This window comes from Panthera onca, chromosome D1 (assembly GCF_046562875.1).
Source record: "Panthera onca isolate mPanOnc1 chromosome D1, mPanOnc1 haplotype 2, whole genome shotgun sequence".
Classification (NCBI taxonomy): domain Eukaryota; kingdom Metazoa; phylum Chordata; class Mammalia; order Carnivora; family Felidae; genus Panthera; species Panthera onca.
Window position 1 is genome coordinate 28,484,912 of NC_138348.1, and position 23,963 is coordinate 28,508,874.

General features: G+C 36.7%; 1 protein-coding gene across 1 annotated transcript; it reads right to left on the reverse strand.

The window, feature by feature from the left end:
• Window positions 1-44: 44 nt before the first annotated feature.
• EIF3M (eukaryotic translation initiation factor 3 subunit M) lies at window positions 45-23,586 on the reverse strand. The gene is made up of 11 exons (XM_078433354.1): window positions 23,454-23,586; window positions 20,605-20,737; window positions 19,313-19,451; window positions 18,907-19,030; window positions 18,652-18,746; window positions 8,026-8,109; window positions 6,950-7,049; window positions 6,267-6,348; window positions 1,662-1,805; window positions 697-757; window positions 45-239 (listed from the first exon to the last, which is right to left on the reverse strand). Exons 1-11 carry the CDS (start codon window positions 23,493-23,495, stop codon window positions 119-121), a joined length of 1,125 nt encoding a protein of 374 aa, XP_078289480.1. The 5' UTR covers window positions 23,496-23,586; the 3' UTR covers window positions 45-118.
• Window positions 23,587-23,963: the final 377 nt, after the last annotated feature.

Here is a 23,963-nt window from a genome sequence, read left to right on the forward strand (position 1 = left end):
GACTTTTTACATTTCTTTTAAGACAATAAATGTCCAGACTGTAGTCAAATTGAAGTTTTTTTTACTATGATTTGGATTTTTTCCAAAAAGAACAAAATTTTCTATATAGCATAAAAATTCATGTATCAGAAAGACTCAAAAGGCTGTTTTTCACTTTGTTCAAGTTTTGTTTCCAGGCATTAAGTGTGTCATACAGTTGTTGCCACTGCTGTTTTCCAAATGTCCGATGTGTACTGTGACTAAAAATTGAAAAATTAAAAACAAAGTTGTTAATCTTTTATCCTTCTGGCATTCTTTTACAATACTACACACTTGTATCTAGCCAAAAACAAGGTTAAATATACATAAAAGGCATAAGCTTCTAATTCTCTTACGCTTCTAAATTATTTTTTAAAAATCTTTACCATATTGATGCTAAACGTTCTATTTTCCTGAACTACATACACCAGACACAAAAGTCATTAGTATTCTAGCCAATGCTGAGCCATTAAATGAAATGTGCTGGAAAATAGGACTCTTTCATTAAATAAGCTAATCACATTCAGTCTGAACTTTAATAAAATTATGATAAATAGCAACTATTTAACTACAGTCAACTGGTAAGAACACCACCTTCATTCTCTAAACATTTAAGTTGAAATAATGAGAACAAACTAAATTGTTCTACAAAATGCTGCAAAATCTTAAGTGTCTTACCTCACAACTACTTTCCTCTGGGTTTGATCAATTTTGCAGTAAACCATTTTAGTTCTTACCGCTGAAAAAAGATGGTTTACATGATATGTTATATGGAGAATTCCCAAGAAAAACAGCTAAGATATAAAACTAAGTAAACCACAATAAAACCTTACAATTTTCAAATATTTTACAAACTGACTCTTTCAATCTAATAACAAGCACAGCAATGTGATGGAACCAAGAGGAAGGTCATGCATTTGTCCTATGGTTGCTGGGCAGGCAAATCTACACTGAATATCACGTACAGTTTTTATTACAAATTCTAAGTGTTCTCCCCTACAATCACATATGGGGGGGGAATACTAATTTCCTACCTAATATTACTTCTTTTTGGACCATTTGAGACTTAGAGCATTAAAAAGAAACCATGTCAACACTTCTGTACGTTTTATTAATCCTGACCGTACAATTCCCCTAACTTTCAAATTTAAAAAGCCCAGAAAGAAATTTCTAACAATTAAATCACTTTATAATGCAATTATTTCTGGCCATTTGTAAAAAACTGATAATGATCAATATTTACAGATCATTTACTATGTGCCAAGCATTGGGCTAAGTGCTTTACCTGTATTCATTCATTTAATCCTCACAACTACGTAGTAACTCCTACTTTTCTGTTTCACAGAAGACTTGGCCCTCAAACTAGGTCTGATACTTAAAATCTAGGCTCTTAACCACTGTAGTATACTGCCTAAAGGCCTTTATTCTGTATGATTTCAAGGGACAGAACACCAAAAATCACATAGCAATTTGTATTTCCAGTGAATTTTCACCATGCTGCAAAAATAGTCTGCAAAACATACACATCTGCTGTAAGAGACTCTAGCTTTGTTAGCATATGACTCAGTTTCAAGATACAAACTCTTCTATTCCGCAAGGTAGAAGAGAAATTCTAGGAAAAAAATGAAAATGTTCTGCCTTACCATCAATAACAAATGCTTCAACATCATCGGCTCCAATCTGAAGTTCTTGCTGCATTGTATCAAAAGAAATTTCTTTATTTTCCACTGCCATTCCCATAAAAGTAAGCAGTCTCATTTTTGCCATATTCTGTTCATGTAATAGACCTGAATAACACAGGGGTAAAGCCTGATGAATATCCACACTAAAGATCTGAAGAATCACAACTATTGTATCAAACTCTTGTGGAAGTCACTGTGAGAGCACTTACAGAGTAATTCTGACAAAGCTGCTTATATCTGCAAACCATAAACTGACCCCATAAATAAATTGTGGAATATTACAATTATTTTTCTAGAACCACATTTCTTTACTACTACACTGCCACAGGTGATAGGTTCAAAGTTAAGAACTTTGGATAGGAACAAAGTTATGGGCTACAGGGGCACCTGAGTGGCTCAGTTGGTTAAGCGCCCGACTTTGGCCAGGTCATGATCTCACGGCTCGTGAGTTTGAGCCCTGCGTTGGGCTCTGTGCGGACAGCCTGTAGCTGCTTAGGATTCTGTATCTCCTTCTCTCTCTGCCCCTGCCCCGCTCATGCTCTGTCTTCTCTCTCTCAAGAATAAAATAAACATTAAAAAAAAAAAAGAATGAGCTATAAAATGGTATTTTTTAAGCCCTTAAAGTTCTGCACATTTTACACGTTTTAGTTCTACATTTTAGGAGATAAAATGTACAAAGTTCATTTCATAAGAACATTTTTACTTAAACTTATTTTTATTCTTTGTTCTCTATTTAAACACAGGATTCCTTATCTACTTTTTGTCAGTATTACTAGTAAACATGAAGCCTTAAAATATTTTCATATACACTCAGTTACAAAAACATTCCATTTCCCTTTAGGTCACTTTGGATTTAACACTTAAGTCAAAACTGCAAAAGTGTGTTTATCATTTAACAATTACAGGCTGGGGCGCCTGGGTGGCTCAGTCGGTTAAGCGTCCGGCTTCAGCTCAGGTCATGATCTCACAGTCCATGAGTTCGAGCCCCGCGTCGGGCTCTGTGCTGATAGCGCAGAGCCTGGAGCCTGCTTCAGATTCTGTGTCTCCCTCTCTCTCTGCCCCTCCCCTGCTCATGCTCTGCCTCTCTCTGTCTCAAAAATAAATAAAAACATTAAAAAAAAAAAATTAAAAAAAAAAAAAAACAATTACAGGCTACACTGATTAGTACTAGATGAAATGGAACAGTACCATTAACAAGGATACTTGAAGTAGAAAACTGTACAAATAATTCAAATTCTGCCTTATAATTTCTAATGAAACCTGCTGTTACAATTATTCAGATCACAAACAACTGCGAAACCCAAAAGGAAACTTAACAAATTACCTAGTCCTGATGCTTTCACTTTAAAAAACAAGAAAATGTGAAAAGCGAAGAGATTAAATGACTAACGTATAGTCAAAGTGACAGTACTAGGCTTAAAAAATACATTCGCTTATAACATAAACAACTAATAAGCAAATAAATATTTACAAATCCTGAATATTCTAATTATTACCTGCTCCTAAGTGGAAAAAGCGGAATTATAACACAATATCCTACTTTGCTGATTTGATGCTAATTTATTAATTATATAAAACGAGCTTCCTAAATTAATCTAAAATTACACATTCCTTTTCTCTAAAATTTCAAATAATGTAAACTGAGCAAATGATCAATCATGTACCCTCTAATAATTAAGAGCCTCAAGTTTCTATTGTTAAAAAAGTTCTAAGCACTCCATAAATAAACTTGAAATTTATAACATATATTAGCAGAAGACAAGGGAAGCCCATTAATATAGGACATAATCATCTGTTAATTAGCTGTAATTATGATGCAGGCTTTCTACCTGGCACAGATTCAACAAAAACATGATCATCATAACTCAAATGAATGAGGTATCCAAGTAAGTATTGCTAACCGGGTTTAATGGAAATCTACAAGCATCAAAAAATCAATTAGTGCACATTAACCCTAATTAACAAATGCAAATTAGATGCTGATTAACTTTCTGAAGCAAGAAGGTAGCAACTGTGTAACACCGGATTACATGTAGACATGTTAGGGCAATTCAGTTGACACAAGATAATGCTTACTGTTGGCCCAAGTTGTCAGTGTTAATAAAACAAAGTGTTTTTGATAAACTGATGCCACCTGTAGAATCCAGATATTCGTAACCAGATTCTGATTTGCAATAAATGTTAGTAATACATGTAAAACCAAAAATACACATTTAATAAGATGTTTTGCCTAAAGTATCTTTTACAAATTTCTAATAAAAGATCGCTAATTTGCATATGTGTTCAAGAAACTAACGGCAAAATGGAGAATTTGATTTCGAGTTGGCACCATAAATTAGAAACGTTACTCTATGTTCTTCCTATCACAGAGAACTACTACTAAATATTTTCAAGTACAAGAAAATTCTTTAACATTCCCAGTTCTCTGGGTACACACAGTTCTCTTTTAGTATGATAAAATGATAGACACTCCTAAAGTTTCTAAAATCTTTTGACATAAATATACATATAAATAACTCTTTTCTGCTACCCTCTGTGTAGTTACAAGCTTGCCATATATTTAAAAATTTATCAGATAAATGAAGATTATTTCTAGAGTGAATTATGTAAAACCTGATCTGTCTTACACGTGGAAACTGGCATTTAAAAACATATCAAATTGATGATACTTTAAAACAAGACCCAAACTTAAAGCCATTAGAACTCTTGTTCTCAAAATCAAAACTATTAAGCCAGTGAAGTATGAGTTAAAGACTTGTAGAAAGCTGTGCTTTGTTTCATGAAACTAGAACATTACCTTTGAAGAGGAAGTCACAGTGTTCTGTGTCATATTTCAATTTTAAAGTTATAAAAAAATCTAATTTTATGGAAACATTTATTCATTACTAATATGTCAAAACCTTAATGCAGTAATAAAAAAATGTGCATCATTGAGCAATTTCTGCATTGTCACTGACCCTTGTCTTAAAATGCTGCAATATAGAAAACGTAATTTTAATGCATGCAATAGCTTATGAACCAGTGCTCCTTTGAAACAGTCAATTACACATCAATGGGGGAGTGTCAAAGTGTTAATTACTACTCCTTTTTCCTTGGTGCGTAAATAAAGAGGTTGCTGACATTAACATTCCATCACATAGCTTCATGCCACAAAACAAATTAACTGGGACAGAATGTGGTTTTCTGGGTCTAGTGCACCTGGCAAAGCATTCTACACAAACACACTTGCATCTACTTTATCTTGGTGTATTTCAAGTGCCTTATTATGTTCGGAATAATTCAATCTTCCCCAATTCCAATGACTGCAGAAAAATGTACAAGGGATAGAAATTAATGATTACCAAATTGAGGACTAATAATATAATCAAAATAAATTATAAATGTATTTTTCATCTATGTCCCAAACCAGGAAACTAACAATTCAATATTAACATGGAAACTATAACCAACCTCTAAAGTATTCTGGTTATTGCCTAGTAGAAAAACAAAGTACCTTAGTTTCATAGTTGACTTCACTCTCCAAAAAATGGTCATTTTAAAACAATATAAATCTGTTCAACTACAGATTTTCTAATTTTTCTCTTTGAATTTTAGTATGTTAAAATCATGCTCCAGAAGGAAATAAAATACTGAATGTATATAGAATTTGCTCAGTGAGGGTAAGATTCAATTCAACTTACCAAACACTAAGCTCTGATTATCTAGAAAGAAAACTCAAAGATTAAAATCATATAAAGCTAAGACTATGCTGTCTTCAACAAGCTGTAGTTAAAGAAAGTTTCTCCCATCATGTAACTTCATTTCCAATTCCATCTACAGCTTCACTTAGATCTGCCTAACAATACCATACACTTCTAGAATTTGTTAATGGGGGGGGGGTGGTGTGCACCAAGCATACAATATATTAGACGGGGGGGGGGGGGGGGGACCCATTTGTTTCAATTATGTAACTATGGCTTCTTTTTAAAAAAAGCCCCCAAAATGTAAGGAATAAAAGGTCGTTTACAAACAAATAATTTGATTTTAAATAAAGCAGCTTTAGTCATCAAAATTTTGTCAGCTATTAAAATGAGTACATCTAAAAGTTGCCATTATGATCAAACTAATGGTGATCCCTGAAGTTGCTTTTCTGCTCCATCCCCATCCACCATTTACAAACACATATATCAATGGAACTACTTCTATTTGAATCTCCTCTAAGCACCTGCTTCTTGCTAGAACTTTATCTCAAAGCAGGCTGGTCTAGTAGATCTAGAAGAAAGGCCTAAAGTCCAACAAGTTCTTATGGAGAGAAAAAAAGGCCCAGGTTCTCAGGTTCCTAGTTTCATGTTCTTTCCACCACAAATGCTACCCTTTACACCTCCTTGGTTTCCAATTCCCAATTCATTCTGAGTAATCTTTTAAACTGTCCACCTAGGTTTGTTGCTGTTCTATTATACATGGTTAGGATAATCTATACAAAAGGCCACAGTCGTATCTGCTGGATCTCACTGTATATGTGAGCTCAAGAATAGCATGTTCCCATTTTTCTTTATACCCCTCCCAAGAATAAACTCCAAAACTTACCAAGTGAATCAATGAAGTCTTTATTATTCTGATAAAATTTGACATACGATGCCAACTTAGCACTCACAAAAATGGTTAAAAGCTACAGACAGAAAATAAAGATATAATATTCAATACAGAATCAAGATTTATACTCAAGATATTTTTAAGGCACTAAATCTCAGCAATAAAACTCTCTATGCTTCTTTTAGTGCAGAAATATCAATCTATTTGATAAAATTACCATTTAAACCATTTGCTTTCATTAAGACACACTTAGATGAAAGAATCAGTAAATTCAGTGAGCTCTAAGTGATTTACCCTGAGTAGTAAAGGCATAGTATAAATGGAAACTAACCCAAACTGTCTTTATTTATACTTGTACTTGAAAAGTGTGTTCATGTGTGTTTAAATATCAGATTTATGCTCCTAACTGGGGCTGGCTGACACCACATACAAGAAGAAATTTGTATTATTTAAGTTCATAACAGGCAAGTAAGGAGATGAAGGAAAGGGAGAAAGAACAGGTACATTCAGTGATTGGAAAAAAAGGCTGGTCCTAAATTTCATTCTGTTCCTGATATAAAAAGAATAAACAATTGTCTTCCCAGATCTAACAGTCATGCTCATGAATACAAGGAAAAAGAGCTCCGCTTTAGTATGTTACATTTAGAAAAGAATATTTTCCATATTAAAGTACTTACATCATGAATAAGCTCGCCTTCCAAAAATTTGACTGGTTTTAAAGTGAGAAGATGGTCAAAAAGAAATGCATTTGGATCTTTCAATGCTCGTACAATACACCTTAATTATAAAACAAAAATACAAGCTCAGTCCTGAGATTCAGGAACTTTTTGCCAACAGACTGCAAAATATATTTAATTCAGTAAAATATCTAAGAGTTCAATATACACACAGCATAAAAAAGTTACCGGATTGGGATTAAAACCGGCCAATAAATCTATTTATCAGGTATATCTGTTTTAACAAAAAAAAATAATAAAGTAGTTGCAGACAAAAATGTAGCTGGAGAGAAAGCATGGCCAAAGTAATCAAAGAGTAAGCAAAACAGCAGTGGCATCTTACCATGTGCCAGACACTGAGTTAAGTGCTTTACATGCATTACCTCACTTGATCCTCACAACACCCCGGCAGACAGTATTATCATGCCCATTTTATCAATGATGAAACAGGCTCAGAAAGAAATTACCCAATAAGTACTCATTAAGAGATGGAGTATTTGAATGTAGGCAGTCTTAACCTCAGTTAGAGATCTCATCCACAAACTATACTTTCTAGCAATACCTATCATGCACAGATCCCTGTGAAGCCACACACTATAAAAAAGCTATTTCCGTTTTCTAGATTTAAGAAACTGATCCTATTATTATTGCTACTAAATAGACCTAGGATTGTTTGAAGCCCTTATTCTCATTAGCAATGGGCTAACTTTTAGCAAGCCACCAACTTTTCCTCATCTACAGACCTTAATATTAAGGTAAACCTTAGGTTAAATTCTACTTCTCAGGTTGGGGTGATGACACCCATACCAGCCATACCCTAAACAGAAAACACCATGTGGCTATTCCACATGCGATCTATGGTTATTCCAATACCAAACCATGAATTTTGGTAGCTCTGGTGGAATCACCACAGAGCACACAGTACCAAATGGCTCTGGATCGCTGAGAGACGCAAACATGATTTCTGCTGTATGAAAAACACGGATGCTCAACCTCCAAGCTCCAGGCAGCCCCCATCAGAATGTGTTTAACATTACCTGTGGGCATCAACTCGAGCCTGGGAAGCGTTGTCCTCCGTGTAACTTCCCAGCAATTCCACCATGACTTTTGAAGCAGCATCACTAAAAAGAAATACTGCTTTAGGAATTTCAGAATATCTTACTGTCATCCATTCACTCAAAAATATTTACTATGTGCCAAGTACTATGCTGATGATAAATACAATGGTGCCCCAGAGACATGGTCCCTCTCTCTATGGGAAAAATCATGCAACTTTCCTTCTGGTAGGAAAGACCAAAAACTAAGGAAAAATTACAAGTGCTATGATGGTAACCACAAAACAAACAAACAACAAAGAAACAGTAACAGATACGCAAAGAGTAAAGAAAAAGGAATCCAAGTAGATCACTGAAGAAAGCCAACAAACCATGAAAGAACAAGGACCAGAGAAAATCTGTAGAAACCACCAGAAAATAACAAATTGGCAATATATACATATTCATCAATAATTACTTTGAATGTAAATGGACTAAACAAGCCAATCAAAAGACACAAGGTGACACAGTGGATTAAAAAAACAAACAAAACAGGACCCATCTATATGCTGCCTATAAGAGACTCATTTCAGATCACAAGGGCTTGCAGACTGAAAGGGGATGGAAAAACCTTTAACATGCAAATGGATGTCAAGAGAAAACCAAGGTAGCATCAGACAGAAGTCTTTAATTTTTTTTTTTTTTTAACATTTATTTATTTTTGAGACAGAGAGAGACAGAGCATGAACGGGGGAGGGTCAGAGAGAGAGGGAGACACAGAATCCGAAACAGGCTCCAGGCTCTGAGCGGTCAGCACAGAGCCTGACGCGGGGCTTGAACTTACGGATGGGACCGTGAGATCATGACCTGAGCCGAAGTCGGACGCTCAACCGACTGAGCCACCCAGGCACCCCCAGACAGAAGTCTTTAAAAACAAAGACTGGGGGAGCCTGCGTGGCTCAGTCAGCTGAACGTCCGACTACGGTTCAGGTCATGATCTCATGGTTTGCGAGCTCGAGCCCCACGTGCTGACAGCTCAGAGCCTAGAGCCTGCTTCGGATTCTGTTTCCCTCTCTCTCTGCCCCTCCCCTGCTCTAGCTCTGTCTCTCCCTCTCTAAATAAATAAATAAGTAAATAAATAAATAAACATTAAAAAAAAAATAAAAACAAAGACTGTACAAGACACAAAGGACACTACATAATCATAAATGGGACACTCCAACAAGAGGATATAATAATTATTAATATGTATGCACCCAACATGGAAGCAACCAAATATATGAAACCATTAATAATAAACATAAAAGAAAGAATCGATAGTAATACAATAATAATGATAGCAGGGGACTTCAACACTGCACTTACATCGAGGAAAAGATCATCCAAACAGAAAACCAACAAGGACACAGTGGCTTTGAATGACACACTGGACCAGATGGATTTAACAGACATATTCAGAACATTCCATCCTAAAACAGCAGAATACACATTCTTTTCAAGTGCACACAAAACATTCTCCAGAATAGATCACAGAATAGACCACAAAACAAGTCTCAACAAATTAAATTAAAAAGAAGTCGAAGCCATGCCATGCATTTTTTTCTGACCACAACACTGTGAAACTAGAAATCAACCGTAAGAAAAAATCTGGGAAGAGCACAAATACATAGAGGCTAAATAACATGCTACTAAACAATGAATCAGTCAACCAAGAAATCAAAGAAATCAAAAATTACATGGAAACAATCAAAAATGAAAACACAACAGTCCAAAATCTCTGGGATACAGCAAAAGTGGTTTTAGAGAGAAGTTTATAGTAAAACAGACCTACCACCTCAAAAGCAAGAAAAATTTCAAACAAGCTAATTTTATAACTAAAGGAGCTAGAAAAAGAATAAAACCCAAACCCAGCAAAAGGAAGGAAATAATAAAGATCAGAGCAGAAATAAATGATATAGGGGCACCTGGTGGGCTCAGATTAAGCATCCAACTCTTGATTTTGGCTCAGGTCATGATCTCACGGTTCACGAGTTCAAGCCCCACATCAGGCTCTGCACAGACAGCATGGAGCCTGCTTGTGATTCTCTCTCTCCCCCTTTCTCTGCCCCTCTCCTACTTGCTCTCTCAAAATAAATAAATAAACTTAAAAAAAAAAAGGATACAGAAACTAAAAAAACAGATTAATGAAACCAGGAGTTGGTTTTCAGAAAAGATCAACAAAATTGATAAATATCTAGCAAGACACATTAAAAAAAAAAAAAAAAAAGAGAGGATCCAAACAAAATCACTAAGAGGAGACATAGCAACCAACACCACAGAAATAAACAACTGTAACAGAATAGTATAAAAACCTGCATGCCAACAAATTGAATAACTGAAGAAATGGATAAATTCCTAGAAACATATAACCTACCAAAACTAAACAAAATTTGAACAAGACCAATCACCAGAAATGAAACTGAACCAGTAATTTTAAAACTCCCAAAAAACCAAAAAATCCAGGCCCAGGTGAATTCTACTGAACATTTAAAGAAGTATTAATACCTATTCTTCTCAAGCTATTCCAAAAAATAGAAAAAGGAAAACTTCCAAATTTATTCTATGGGCTTGATACCAAAACCAATAAAGACATCACATATACAAAAAAGAAAACTACAGGCCAATATTGCTCATGACTATAGATGCAAAAATCCTCAACAAAGTATTAGCAAACTGAATCCAACAATACATTTAAAAAAATCACACTCCGGGGGTGCCTGGGTGGCTCAGTTAAGTGCCTGACTCTTGATTTCAGCACAGGTCATGATTTCACAGTTGTGAGATTGAGCCCCACACAGGGCTCTATGCTGACAGTGCAGACCTTGCTTGAGCTTCTCACTCCTCTCTCTACCCCTCCCCTGGTCACGTGTGCATGCATGCACATACTCTTTCTCAAAATAAACAAACAAAAAACTCATACTCCATGATCAAGTGGGATACATTCCAGAAATGCAAGGGTGGTTCATATTTGCAAATCAATCTGATACATCACATCAATAAGAGAAAGGATAAGGACCATATGATCATTTCAACAGATGCAGAAAAAGCATTTAACAAAATACAACATCCATTCATCATGAAAACCCTCTGCAAAGCAGATCCAGAGGGAACGTAACTCAACATAATCAAGGCCTTATATGAAAAACCCACAGCCAACATCATACTTAAACTGAGAGATTTTCCCTTAAGGCCAGGAACAAGACAAGGATGTCCACTCTCACCACTTTTATTCAACATAGTACTAGAAGCCCTAGCCACAGTAATCAGACAACATAAAAAATAAAAGGGATCCAAATTGGTAAGGAAGGACTAAAACTCATTTGCAGATGACAGACACTATATATAGAAAACACAAGACTCTGAAAAAACTATCAGATGGATAAATAAATTCAGGAAAGCCACAGGAAACAAAATCAATGAACAGATATCTATTGCTTTCATATATACTAATAATGATGCAGCAGAAAGAGAAATTAAGAAAACAATTTACAATCATACAAAAAACACTAAAATATCTAGGAATAAAGTTAGGTGAAAAATCTGTATTCTGAAAACTATAAAATACTGACAAAGAAATTCAAGATGATGCAAAGATATAGAAAAGACATTACATGCTCATGGGTTAGAAGAACAAACACTGTTAAAATGTATACAACCCAAACCAATCCCCACATTTAATGTAATCCCTATCAAAATACTAACATTTTTTACAGAAAAAATTTTTTTTTACAGAACTAGAACAATTCTACAATTTGTATGGAACCACAAAAAACCCTGAGTAACCAAAGCAATCTTTAAAAGGAAACTAGAGGTGGGGCGCCTGGGTGGCTCAGTCGGTTAAGCGTCCGACTTCAGCTCAGGTCACGATCTCGCTGTCCGTGAGTTCGAGCCCCGCGTTGGGCTCTGGGCTGATGGCTCAGAGCCTGGAGCCTGCTTCCGATTCTGTGTCTCCCTCTCTCTCTGCCCCTCCCCCGTTCATGCTCTGTCTCTCTGTCTCAAAAATAAACGTTAAAAAAAAAAAAAAAATTAAAAGGAAACTAGAGGTATCACAATTCCAGATTTCAAGTTATATTACAAGGTGGTAAGAATTAAAACAGTATGGTATTGGGAAAAAATGATAAAAAAATAAAACCGTATGGTACTGGCATAGACACATAGATCAATGAAACAGAAACTGACAAATAAACCCACAATTATATGGTCAATTAATCTTCAACAAAGGAGTAAAGAATAACCAAATAAACCCACAATTATATGGTCTATTAATCTTCAACAAAGGAGTAAAGAATAACCAATAGGGAAAAAGACAGTCTCTTCAACAAATGGTGTTGTGGAAAAGAGCTACATGCAAAAGAATGAAACTGGACCACTTTCTTAAAACCATACACAAAAATAAACTCAAATTGGATTAAAAGTCTAAATGTGAGACCTGAAACCCTAATACTAGAGGGGACCGCTGGAAGGAATTTCTGACAGTGACTGTAGCAACATTTTTTAAGATACGTCTCCTGAGGCAAGAGAAATAAAAACAAAAATAAACTGATGGGACTACATCAAAATAAAAAGCTTCTTAACAGCAAAAGAAACAATCAACAAAACGAAAAGACAATCTATGGAATGGGAGAAGATACTTGCAAATGACCTATCTTTTAAATGGTTAGTATCCAAAATATATGAAGAACTGATACAACTCGACAACCCAAAAAACAAATAATCCCATTAAAAAATGGTAAAAGGCTTTCTCCAAAGAAGACATACAGATGGCAACCAACACATGCTCAGTATCACACATCATCAGGGAAATGCAAATCAAAACTACAATGAAGTGTTACCTCATACCCATCAGAATGGCTAAAATAAAAAGCCAAAAAACAAGTGTTGGCGAGGATGTGGAGAAAAAAAGAACCCTTGTGCACTGCTGATGGGAATGCAAACTTGGTGCAGCAGTCACTGTGGAAAAACGGTATGGAGGTTCCTCAAGAGGTTAAAAAGAGAACTACCCTATGTTCTAGCAATCGCACTACTGGGTATCTACCCAAAGAATACAAAAACATTAATTCAAAGGATACATGCACCTGGATATTTATAGCAGCATTATTTACAACAGACAAACTATGGAAGCAGCCCGTGTCCATCAACTGATGAATGGATAAAGAAGATATATGTGTATGCATGTGTGTGTACGATATATTACATATACATATGTGTGTATAATAGAATACTGTTCGATTGTGTGTTATATAAATACACAATCGAACATTATTCAGCCATAAAAAAGAATGAAATCTTGCCATCTGCAATGACATGGATAGAGCTAGAGTATAATAATACTATGTAAAGTAAGTCAGAGAAAGACAAATACCATATGATCTCATGTACATGCAGAATTTAAGAAACAAAACAAATGAGCAAAGGGAAAGAGAGAGAGAAACCAAGAAACAGACTCTTAACTACAGACAAACTGATGATTACCAGAGGGGAGGTGGGTAGAAGGATGGGTGAAAATAGGGGGTGAGGATTGAAGAGTACACTTACCATGATGAAAAAAAACATAAATTGATAGAACACACACACACGTGCTATGAAGGAAATAAATGGTGATGTAAAAGTAACAACACAGCAGAGACAGGAAAGTACACAGGGAAAGTCTCTCTCTGAAGGATTGATACAGAAGCTGAAATCTAAAGGATATAAAATAATTGGCCATGAAAAGTGCTGGAGGTGGAGGGTTAGATAATTTTTCAGGCAAAGGGAAGACCAAGTACAGTATAAAGTCCCTAGGTGGAAAAAAAGTTTTATGCCCTCAAAACTGTTAGGAAAGCATAGCTGTAGTAGAGCCAACACCATATATTCAAGTAACTTTACTAAAAATAGCCTTCCAATTAAATTATCCCTAAAACTGTGCAATTTTAACTGCAGTGAAAAGCACAAAATGCATTCATTCAATTTGAAGTCTTGGAAAATGTTTATCTTCACCCTTCATTTCTTCCTTTAAACCGATGAATTTTCAGACAGTTATAGAAAGCTAATTGGGAAAAGTCATTTTTTTTTTCTTTGTTTTCTAAAAACACTTCCACACATCTGGATTCAACTTGGGTACAATCAGTAGGAGCTGTATCATTTATTTTAAAAAGTTAAATGGTATTTTTATTTTTTTGAAAGTTAAATGGTATTTTAAAACTTCCTACAAACCTAAGGTTTATTAAGTCACACAAATGTAAATATAAAAGTAGTTAAATGGTAACCAGCATCTTAAATATAGTGAAAGAACTGTAAGAATTCAAAGAAAATTTTAAAGAAAAATTGCATTCGACTCGTTCATTATTTTGTGACACTCTATAAGCACATGTGCATTTCATTTTCCAGTTTTAGTAGTCACAGTATACTTCAATCTAATATATCTTACCAGCTAAAGAAATCTAATTTCACAAATATCAGATAAAATAATCCATTTAAAGTACATAGTATCTGACATATAAGGACTCAAGAAATGTTACATGATTTGCACTCATCAACCACCAATATAAATAAAAGGGCAAGGTGAATCTAAGAATTCTAATTCAGAAGCAGGAAAAAAAAATTACATTTTACGTGTATTGGGCAAAACCCAAATCTTAAAATTTAAAAGAGCAGTGTGACAGAAACTTTGTGTTTAAATAAAATGGCCATCCTCTTGTCCTTCCTTAGGGTGAGTACTATTTATCTATCCAATGCCCATAATGTGCCAAACACCTGGGGAATACACAATGGTTGACAAATAAGGTTCCTAGCCTTCAGTGAGTATACAACCTCACAAACCTTTCAACAAAGGGTGTTACATGCCATGATAAAAGTAGAGGGTGCTATAGAAGAAAGGCACCTAACCTAAATATGACAGTAGTGTTTTAGGCAGAGGAACAAAGTGGAGTATAGGTCTAGACCAAGAGCAGGCAAACTTTCTGTGAAAGGACAGACAGTAAATATTTTAGGTTTTGTAGGCTATATGGTCTCTGCTGCAACTACTCAAGTCTTTGCAAAAGCAACTGTAGAAATATGTAAATGAGTTAGTATGGCTATGTTCCATTAAAATTTTATGGACACTGGCATTTGAATTTTGTATAATGTTCATATGTTATAAAATATTATTCTCCCTTTGGTTTTCTTTCTTAACCATTTTAAAACTATAAAAACCATTTTTAGCTTGGGGACCATAAAAAAAAAAGGTGCCAGCCCCTGGTCCAGACTACAAAAGAGAAAGGTGCTTCTGCAGTTGACACAGGTTCACTAGGTCTCGGGTGTGATAACCAAGAAGAAGGCCGTGCTGGGGGTAAATGCAAGGAGGGAATATCCCTATCAACAAAGCACAGTTTTTGTATGTCAATGCACCATACAAAAATAGCATGCCACCAGCCCCAAATTACCTCAGCAGATAGGAGCCCAGGTCAGAAAGGTTTTGCATGCCTATGAATTTTGTAATGTACCCTGAAGAAAATGTGCTGGAAGTTGTGTTTCACAAAATCATGGTTACAGACTGGAGAAAATAAAAAGATTACACTTCAAAATGTCTCACTTAGGAACATAAAGACTAATTTAGAAAGTAAACGAGGGGCGCCTGGGTGGCTCAGTCAGTTGAGCGCCAGACTTCAGCTCAGGTCATGATCTCATGGTTTGTGGGTTTGAGCCCCGCATCGGGCTGTGTACTGACAGCACAGAGCCTGAAGCCTGCTTCTGACTCCGTGTCTCCCTCTCTCTCTGGCCCTCCCCTACTTGCACTGTGTGTGTGTGTGTGTGTCTCTCTCTCTCTCAAAAATAAACAAACATTAAAAAAAAAAAATTTTTTTTAAACAAAACTTTCTGGCAGCTGTATTAAGAAAAGGCTGTAGGGGGACAAGACCCCAAAGAGAGACCATTTGAGAGGCTACTTCAATAATCTAAGTAAGAAATAATGGTAGCTTGGACCATAAGGTAACAATGGAAGTAGTGAGAAGTGGGTCTGACTTTAGATTTATCAGGGCTGACAGGATTTGATATTGGATCAGATATGGAGTATAAGACAAAAAGAAGAATCATGAAGAAATTCCAGCTTTGTGTTTTGAGCAACTGGAAGTACAGAAATGGCATTTCCTGAGTTGGAGAAAATAAAAACAGATTTAGAAAGAAAAATCAATAGCTCACTTTTGCAGATGTTGTTTGAGATGTCTTTTGGGTATCTAAATGAAGCTGTTAACAGGAATAGATATCTGGAGTTCAGAGAAGAAATAGAGGAGATAAATGTGAAAATCACCAGTATATATACAGTATTTAAAGGCATGTACGGGCACCTGGGCGGCTCAGTTGGTTAGGCATCCAGCTCCTGATTTCAGCTCAGGTCATGATCTCATAGTTTGTGGGATTGAGCCCTGCATCAGGCTCTGCGCTGAAGGCACAGAGCCTGCTTGGGATTCTCTCTCCCTCTCTCTCTCTGCCCCATCCCCACATTCTCTCTCTCAGGATAAACAAACTTAAAAAAAAAAGTAAAAATAAAGGCATGCAACTGAATGAGAGCACTCAGGCCACAGCTGCTTTCTCCACCAGGTGCCCTCCAAAGCATTTGCAAGTGCATGGGAGCTACTACAGCTGTTCTAAGGACTAGGAGACACCACTAGCATATTAGTAGGTGAGGCCAGGGTTGTGAAATGCCTTGCTCTGAATGTTAACAACCTAGCAACACAAAAACTGTTTCACTCAAAATACATTTGGTACTCAGCCTCCCCCAAAATCACAGCAAAATCAGAAACAACATGCACAGGGAATGAATGTAACTGAAAAGAAAAAGTCCCAGGAATAAGTTATCCTAATGTTTAGAGAAGAAGGAACCCATAAACAAGTTGTGAACGAAGAGAAGAATCAAGAGAGAGGAGCCCCTTGTAGATAAATGTAGAATCACTATGTTGTACACCTGAAATTAATATATGGTATGTCACCTACACTTCAATAAAGAGCGGGAAGGAAGAAGGAAGGAAGCCTCAAAAACCAACTGAAGACAGTGTTTCAAAAGGAAAGAATGATCATCTCTGACAAATGCTGCAGGTATTCTCTAGTATGTTAACGCTGGGACAAGTCTAGTGGAGCATATATGTCCTATTTCAATGTCTCTGAAAATTAAGTTTGGAATTCCTTAGAACCTTAGTCACTTCCCTTCTACATATAATAGACTAAAGACCTTCTGAACAGCAATCAGAGAAATCATCCAGTGAGTAGTCATCGTCTCTGATAAGCGCTAGACATTCAGAGGGAAACTGTTAACACTCATCATTTTAAATTACTCTACCAGAAAAAAGACTACCTTCTTAAAGGTGAGCTTGAAAAAGGAAAAGGAGAGAAGAATAATATCCAACTTTCAATGAGTGTTGCCTCAATAAGCACTTTAGATATGTTATTATCTTTTCAGCAACCCCACGAGACGTTAAGTACTTCTACTATTTCCACTTTGAAACTGGAAACTGAGGTACAGAGATATTAGGTAATTTATTTAGAATCATACAAGTAGAAAAGCCAAGACTTGAATCCTAGTAGTCTTGCTCCACAGCCCGCACATTTGAAATGTGAATGAAAATAAAGACTTTCTCTAACAGCTTTTAATGTTCTCTCCATTTGAAATGGTGTTTGTTATTAACTATTTACTCTTAACATTTTACTGACTACAGGCTAGAATCCTGCCATAAGTGTGAGAACATATAACAGACAGTAGTCACTGATCAGAATGAAACAGGCTATTAATGCAAGATCCCCTGCTTCTCTTCTTTTATACGACTTTCCAACTTTCACAACAAAAATTTCCTTCTATATTGTTAAATTTAACAAAAACTACAAAAAGTTTACATTACTTAACATAAGAGAAACCTTGTTTACCCTCTCTAATATACTAAATACCCAGCACTAAAAGCCAGTATAAAAACTGTGCAATAAAACTAAAGGGAAGGCTGTTTACTTTTTCTAAAAGTATTTAACCACTATGTGAAAAGAGAAATTGAAAAGCTAAGTCAAAAAAGTAAGATTATCTTTCAACATTAGTTCTGAAAACTGAGCCAAGCCTATCATTTGGTAAGCATCCCAAAGCTGGGTATATAGAATAAGTACTTTGGGCATGCAATTAGCTAGGCTGAATTACAAGCCTTAGAAACCCAAGACCTTGCAGAAGCCATTTAAATAGGTACTCATTTAGTAGAGTCTATTGCAAAATTTGATCTCGGAAGTACTGTTTATTTAAGAGACTTTGTGGAAACTTTGATAAACCCTCACTATCATTAAACAGAAGTGGGAGCACTACATCCCATACTAAGACATCAAAGCATCATTAAACACCTTAGTCTAAAGTTATATACAGCTTTCAGATGAACAGCTGTACCATTTTTTGGAACAAAAGCAAGTTTTGCTTTTTAAAAAGCTGAAAGACGGGAAAAACTTTTAAACTTTGCAGTTATGTTTAACTTAGATGAAATTTACAGAAATACATTTACAGCAACTCTGTGAAGAATAAAATAGAACAAAATCACCCTACTTGTTTTTAAAAACAGCCTCGACTGCTATATAGCCTGTGAAGTTTTAAGTTAGTACACCAATTCTGAGTACCTTTTCTTACAATCCACAAGTGCCTCATAAAGGAGCCTTAAAAGGGTATGTTTCTTTTCAGTGGTGAGGTTCCAATCAGAAATCCATTTTCTAACCTACAAGATTGACAAAAGCAGGAAATTTAGTGAACACAGCTGAACATACTTTCACCATTTAAAAGATAACTTCAGAACATACATATTTGCTATTTACTTTAGCTATAAATTAAATCTATACTTCATATATGCAGAACAAGTATTCCACATAATAACTTACCTGATCCAGCTCAGTTGGAATATACTGGATGGCCCCACAAGATGCTGCCACTTTAATGAGGCTGCAATATACTGTATATCTTACAGGAGTATTCTTATCCATCCCATGGAAAAGGTTGCTTAGCCTGGTTAACAAACAAATAATAAAACAGTGTTTGAGATCAGCAATTATGATGATTAAGCTGAGATTATTTGCTCTCAGGACAAATCTAAGACAAATACTATTAATACTTCACATTACAAGGAGGGAAATGGGGCCCAGAAGGTTAAATGACTTGTCCAAGGTTACACTAATTAAGAGTCACAGCTGACAGCCAAGTTCCAGAATTCTTGCTTTCAACCATTAAATGATAGTGACATAAAAAGAGACCCTTGAAAAACCAACCCTCTTTCAGTTCTTAACTTACAGTTGCAGTCTCAGAGACGGGCGTTCACCTTCCCGAAATTTGACCAGCTTTTCACATAGGCTTTCAATCAGAGCTTCTTGCTTGTCCGGTTCCAGGATCAATAGAAGCGATACCACGCTGTTCATCACACTTTCAACATCTATACATGTATGGATAACACAGTAGCAATGCTATCATACTTAACATGTCTAATTAAATATATATTTCCAGTGTTTTAAAACACCAAAGACCATTAAACATAAGACACTTTAGGAAGATGGACCTGGCTACTGTAAAACAGTTCAATAATGTGCATTATGCTAAAAATATATTATATGTGAATTCAAATGAAACCAATTCTGTTATATAGCTAACATCCAGAAAGCAATTTGTACATTTTATTAAAGAAAAAAGAAATTATTATGTAAGGTTTGGTTTTCAACCAGTAGAAGACTGATTTACATGTCAAATATATGGCGTCAATTTTTATTGACAAAATATTCAATAATTTAGAAGTTATTGGTTAGGTCTTAGGCTAGAATGCTTTCCCAACTGAAAAAAACTTTTACATATAAACAGAAAATTATTTAAGAAATGAAACCTGTCAACTTCCTGAGTCATTGATTTTTGAGTGTAAGATACTGACTATATACCAAGTTTAATCTCAAACCTTAACTAAAGATCACAAAATTCCCAATGTTCAAAATTTCCCATTTATGTCAATAAACAGGGAACTAGCCAATTAAGTAAATGTCTTTTAGATTACTTGAAATTATATCCCATTTGATATTTAAAATTTTCAACGTTTTATTTATTTTTGTGAGAGACAAGAGTACAAGTAGGGGAGGGGCAGAGAGAAAGGGAGACCCAGGATCTGAAGAAGGCTCCAGGCTTTGAGCTGTCAGCACAGAGCCCAACGCAGGGCTTGAACTCACAAACCCTGAGATCATAATCCAAACCAAAGCTGGATGCTTAACTGACAGAGCCACCCAGGTGCCCCTATCCAATTTGATATTAATATAAACCTATAAAAAGGAAAGAAGAGCTTCATTTTTCTTCAGTTCACCCTGAAATTATCAGTATTGAGTGTATGCACCTAACATTCAAAATACACAACTGATGTAAAAAAGATGTTTTATCAATATAGCCGACTTCATAAGTATACAGATTAAAATAAACCGAAAGTATATGCAAAGAGAAGATTAAAAACAAACAAGGCTTAACAGTTCTACAACAAATACAACTTACAAGAAAAATTTAAAAGTAGATCCTTTATGATCAGTAAGAAATATTACAAAAAATTAAAAACAAACCTTTATCATCTTCCTTCAGACATACATCACAAGCCTCAATAATCTGAGCCAAATCTACATGAAGTCCACCTTCTGCATTCTCTTCTGAAATTTCAGCTCCTTTAGATTTCAGATAAGCTCGAAGTTCAGCAGCCTATTGAATCAAGTAAGACTGATAAACATCTATAAAACCGGCAATGCCAAAATGGAAAATCCCAAACCATTCTTTTTCGGGGGGGGGGGGGGGGGGGGGAGGGGAGGAGGGGATGTAAATACTATACTTAATGATGACTTTAAATTATTATGCTGAAGTGCCTCTCCCCCACCTTAGCCCTCATCACAACCCCACAGGAGCCACAGATTTTCGACAAACCCAAGAGACTACACAAACCCACTATGGCCCACATGGATCACCTTCAGAATTTCTCTATCACCTATATGCTGTTGAACTTCCAGTGCATAAAAAACTTCTTTTTTGAGGAGCTGTTTTGAGGAGGGTTCTGTATGTGGAGGAGAATTAATCTGACGTGGTAAAAATTCAACTTGTTTTAAAGAAATGCAATTTTATTGCTACATAATACAGCTATCTTAAAAAGGTAGACATTTGCCATTACCTTGGCAAGTAGGTAATCAAGTGTCAATAAAACGTCTGAGAACCTATCTGAGACCACCATTTTGGGAGACACAAAGATAAAAGCATGATGCCTTTGAATGATGTCTTGAATATACTACTTTTCTTTTTTTTTTTTTTTTTTTTAACGTTTATTTATTTTTGAGACAGAGCATGAACGGGGGAGGGTCAGAGACAGGGAGACACAGAATCTGAAACCGGTTCCAGGCTCTGAGCTGTCAGCACAGAGCCCAACGTGGGGCTCAAACTCACGGACCATGAGATCATGACCTGAGCTGAAGTCAGCTGCTTAACCGACTGAGCCACCCAGGCGCCCCGAATATAATACTTTTCAAACTGGATCTACTTTATAACTAATCTTTTAGAATGCAAAATACATATCTGGATCAGAGAGCACCTCTGGACCTAAAAAACAGAACTACAGTTTCGCATTCAGGTATTCAGACATTTTCTATTCTAATGCATATAATATTTAGTAAGTTGTTCTTTTGAGGCCTTGGTATTTATGGCAGCCAAACATGAATGTAGACGGTATTTAAAATAATAAAATGAAAAACTGAAACAGGGAGATGAAAGAATACCATTAGTAAATGTATAGGTATCACATTTTCTGAGCCCACAAACATGTTTGGCTGCCTAAGAAAAGTACATTTTATCTGTAGGTCTGATGGTGCTACCCTTTCAGATAACAACATAGTAACTTCACCTGTGAGTTGCTATTATAAACAAGATTTCATGAAACAAATGTCACCACAGAACACAAAAACACCACTGGGGAACATGTTTTCTATGAAGGAAACTGTCCAAAAAAATAGAAAAAAAAAAAAAAAGCATTCGTTCAGCTTCTGCTTTGTTGATACAAAGCAAATTTTTTCTAAGAATCGTTCAATCAACAGCTTATTGTTTTTATCTGTCATGCTCACCGGCTCCAAGTGGCTGTAGAGAAGTACAAGTGAACGACAAAATTCTGAACTACATTTCTGAACTCTAATCAAACATAGAATTTGAAGTTAAATTTTTGAAGCAATCACATTAGCTACCTGAAAAGAATAGCTGGTGTCAAACTGTTGTATTACAAGAGTAGCATAACCTAAGTAGAAACACTTTAAAACTGAAATGTGGGCAATGACAAGAACTTCCTGTTCCCTGCTACAAATTCCCTCCTATGTTAAAATCAAATACTTTTTATGGGTAATCTAATAGCCAATTTGTTGCTAATATCACTCCATTAATATCCATATATGGTTTTTTTCATGGTCTTCTACATTTTCCTTTCTAAGTGCTCAACTCCCTCCCTAGTCTTTTCTCCTCTCCCCCTTTCTTTGCTCTTCAGGGCTGAGAATGTGCTTTTACCATGGGGGAGGGAGTGGGAATCCCATCTGTAATTCCACGAGATATCTTAGGGCAGTAATGGCGTTTTCTTCTATGGAAACGAAATTTCCATTTAAGTGGAGTAGCAAAAAATACAAAACACTTGCGATTTCACAGAATACGGTTTTCAGTTCTACAAACTCAACTTAGTGAAAATACGTTTCATGTATATTTTAACTCCCACCAACTAAAGTTTAACTTTTGTTATGGAAAAAAACTGAGAAATGTTAAGTCATGCATACAAAAGACCAAGCCCGAAATAGGAAATTTTTAAATATTAGGATGGTTCACCAGATGTGAGGGTGAAACTGACGTTCTATTTTCAGCTTTCATAACTCTCACTCCTGCACAAGAAAGATACGGCCTATGTATAAAAGTAGGGTCACCTGTGCCTCTGTGATCGCATAATAAAACCATTTTCACCTTTAGTACAAAATTACTTTACCCTAGACTGCTTATGCTGTCTAAAGATTCGCCACCTCCCACTCCGGATGTGGCTGCATTTGGGAGGCGGAAGCAGACACCATTCCCAGTCAGTCAAAAGGTAGTGTCGTCAGAAGTGACTCGGATTGGAAATGTCCCCACGCCAACCAGGAAGCTAGCTGGGTGTAAAGTCTCGGGCCAAGCGCTGGAACGGGCGGCCGGCGTGCTAATGCTACTCCAGGCCACAAATTAGCGCCTTGCCTCACGGCCTCCCTATTCGCGTGTGTGATGTGATGTGCGGCTCTCAGCTCCGCGGCGACACCGCGGGGCGGCGTCCCACCCGCCTGGTCCCGGCTCAGCCCCGACTCAGCCCTGACTCAGCCCCTCACATCCTTGAGGACTCCCCCAACCCCACCCTGACGGCGGTCGCGGCCCGGGAGCACACCTGATCTTCCTCACTGATATCAATGAAGGCCGGGACGCTCATGGTGAAGGCCCAGGCACCGCGGTGGCTCCGCTCACAAAACCACGCCGACCGGAAAAGGGAACTGCAGCGCGCTGAGGCGCCTCACAACCGCTTCCGGGTTACCCTGCGCTGATCTTATGAGGCGGGATCACCCGAATGGGCGGGGCTACGGGGCCAATCCCACGGCACTCTGGGGGCGAAGCAGTCGCGTTGGGGCGGGTTTCATAGGCACGCTTCCGCGGTCTTCGTCCCGGCGCCCTTGCTTCTAACCTCTAGGATGGTGTCGCCTGTTACCCTTCGCGTTAACTCCCTCTTGCGCCTTAGCGCATCTCCTTTTTGAAATCTATTCGGTCAATAAAACTTGTGCTCAAAATAGTCGTTCTTTTGCAGCCACTCCCCTCTGCCAGCCAGTCTCCCAGACCTCACTGAAGGGTGCCTCGCGTTTTGCTCCCTCCAGCCACCAAGACTTGGCTCTTGGCAGTCCTAAAG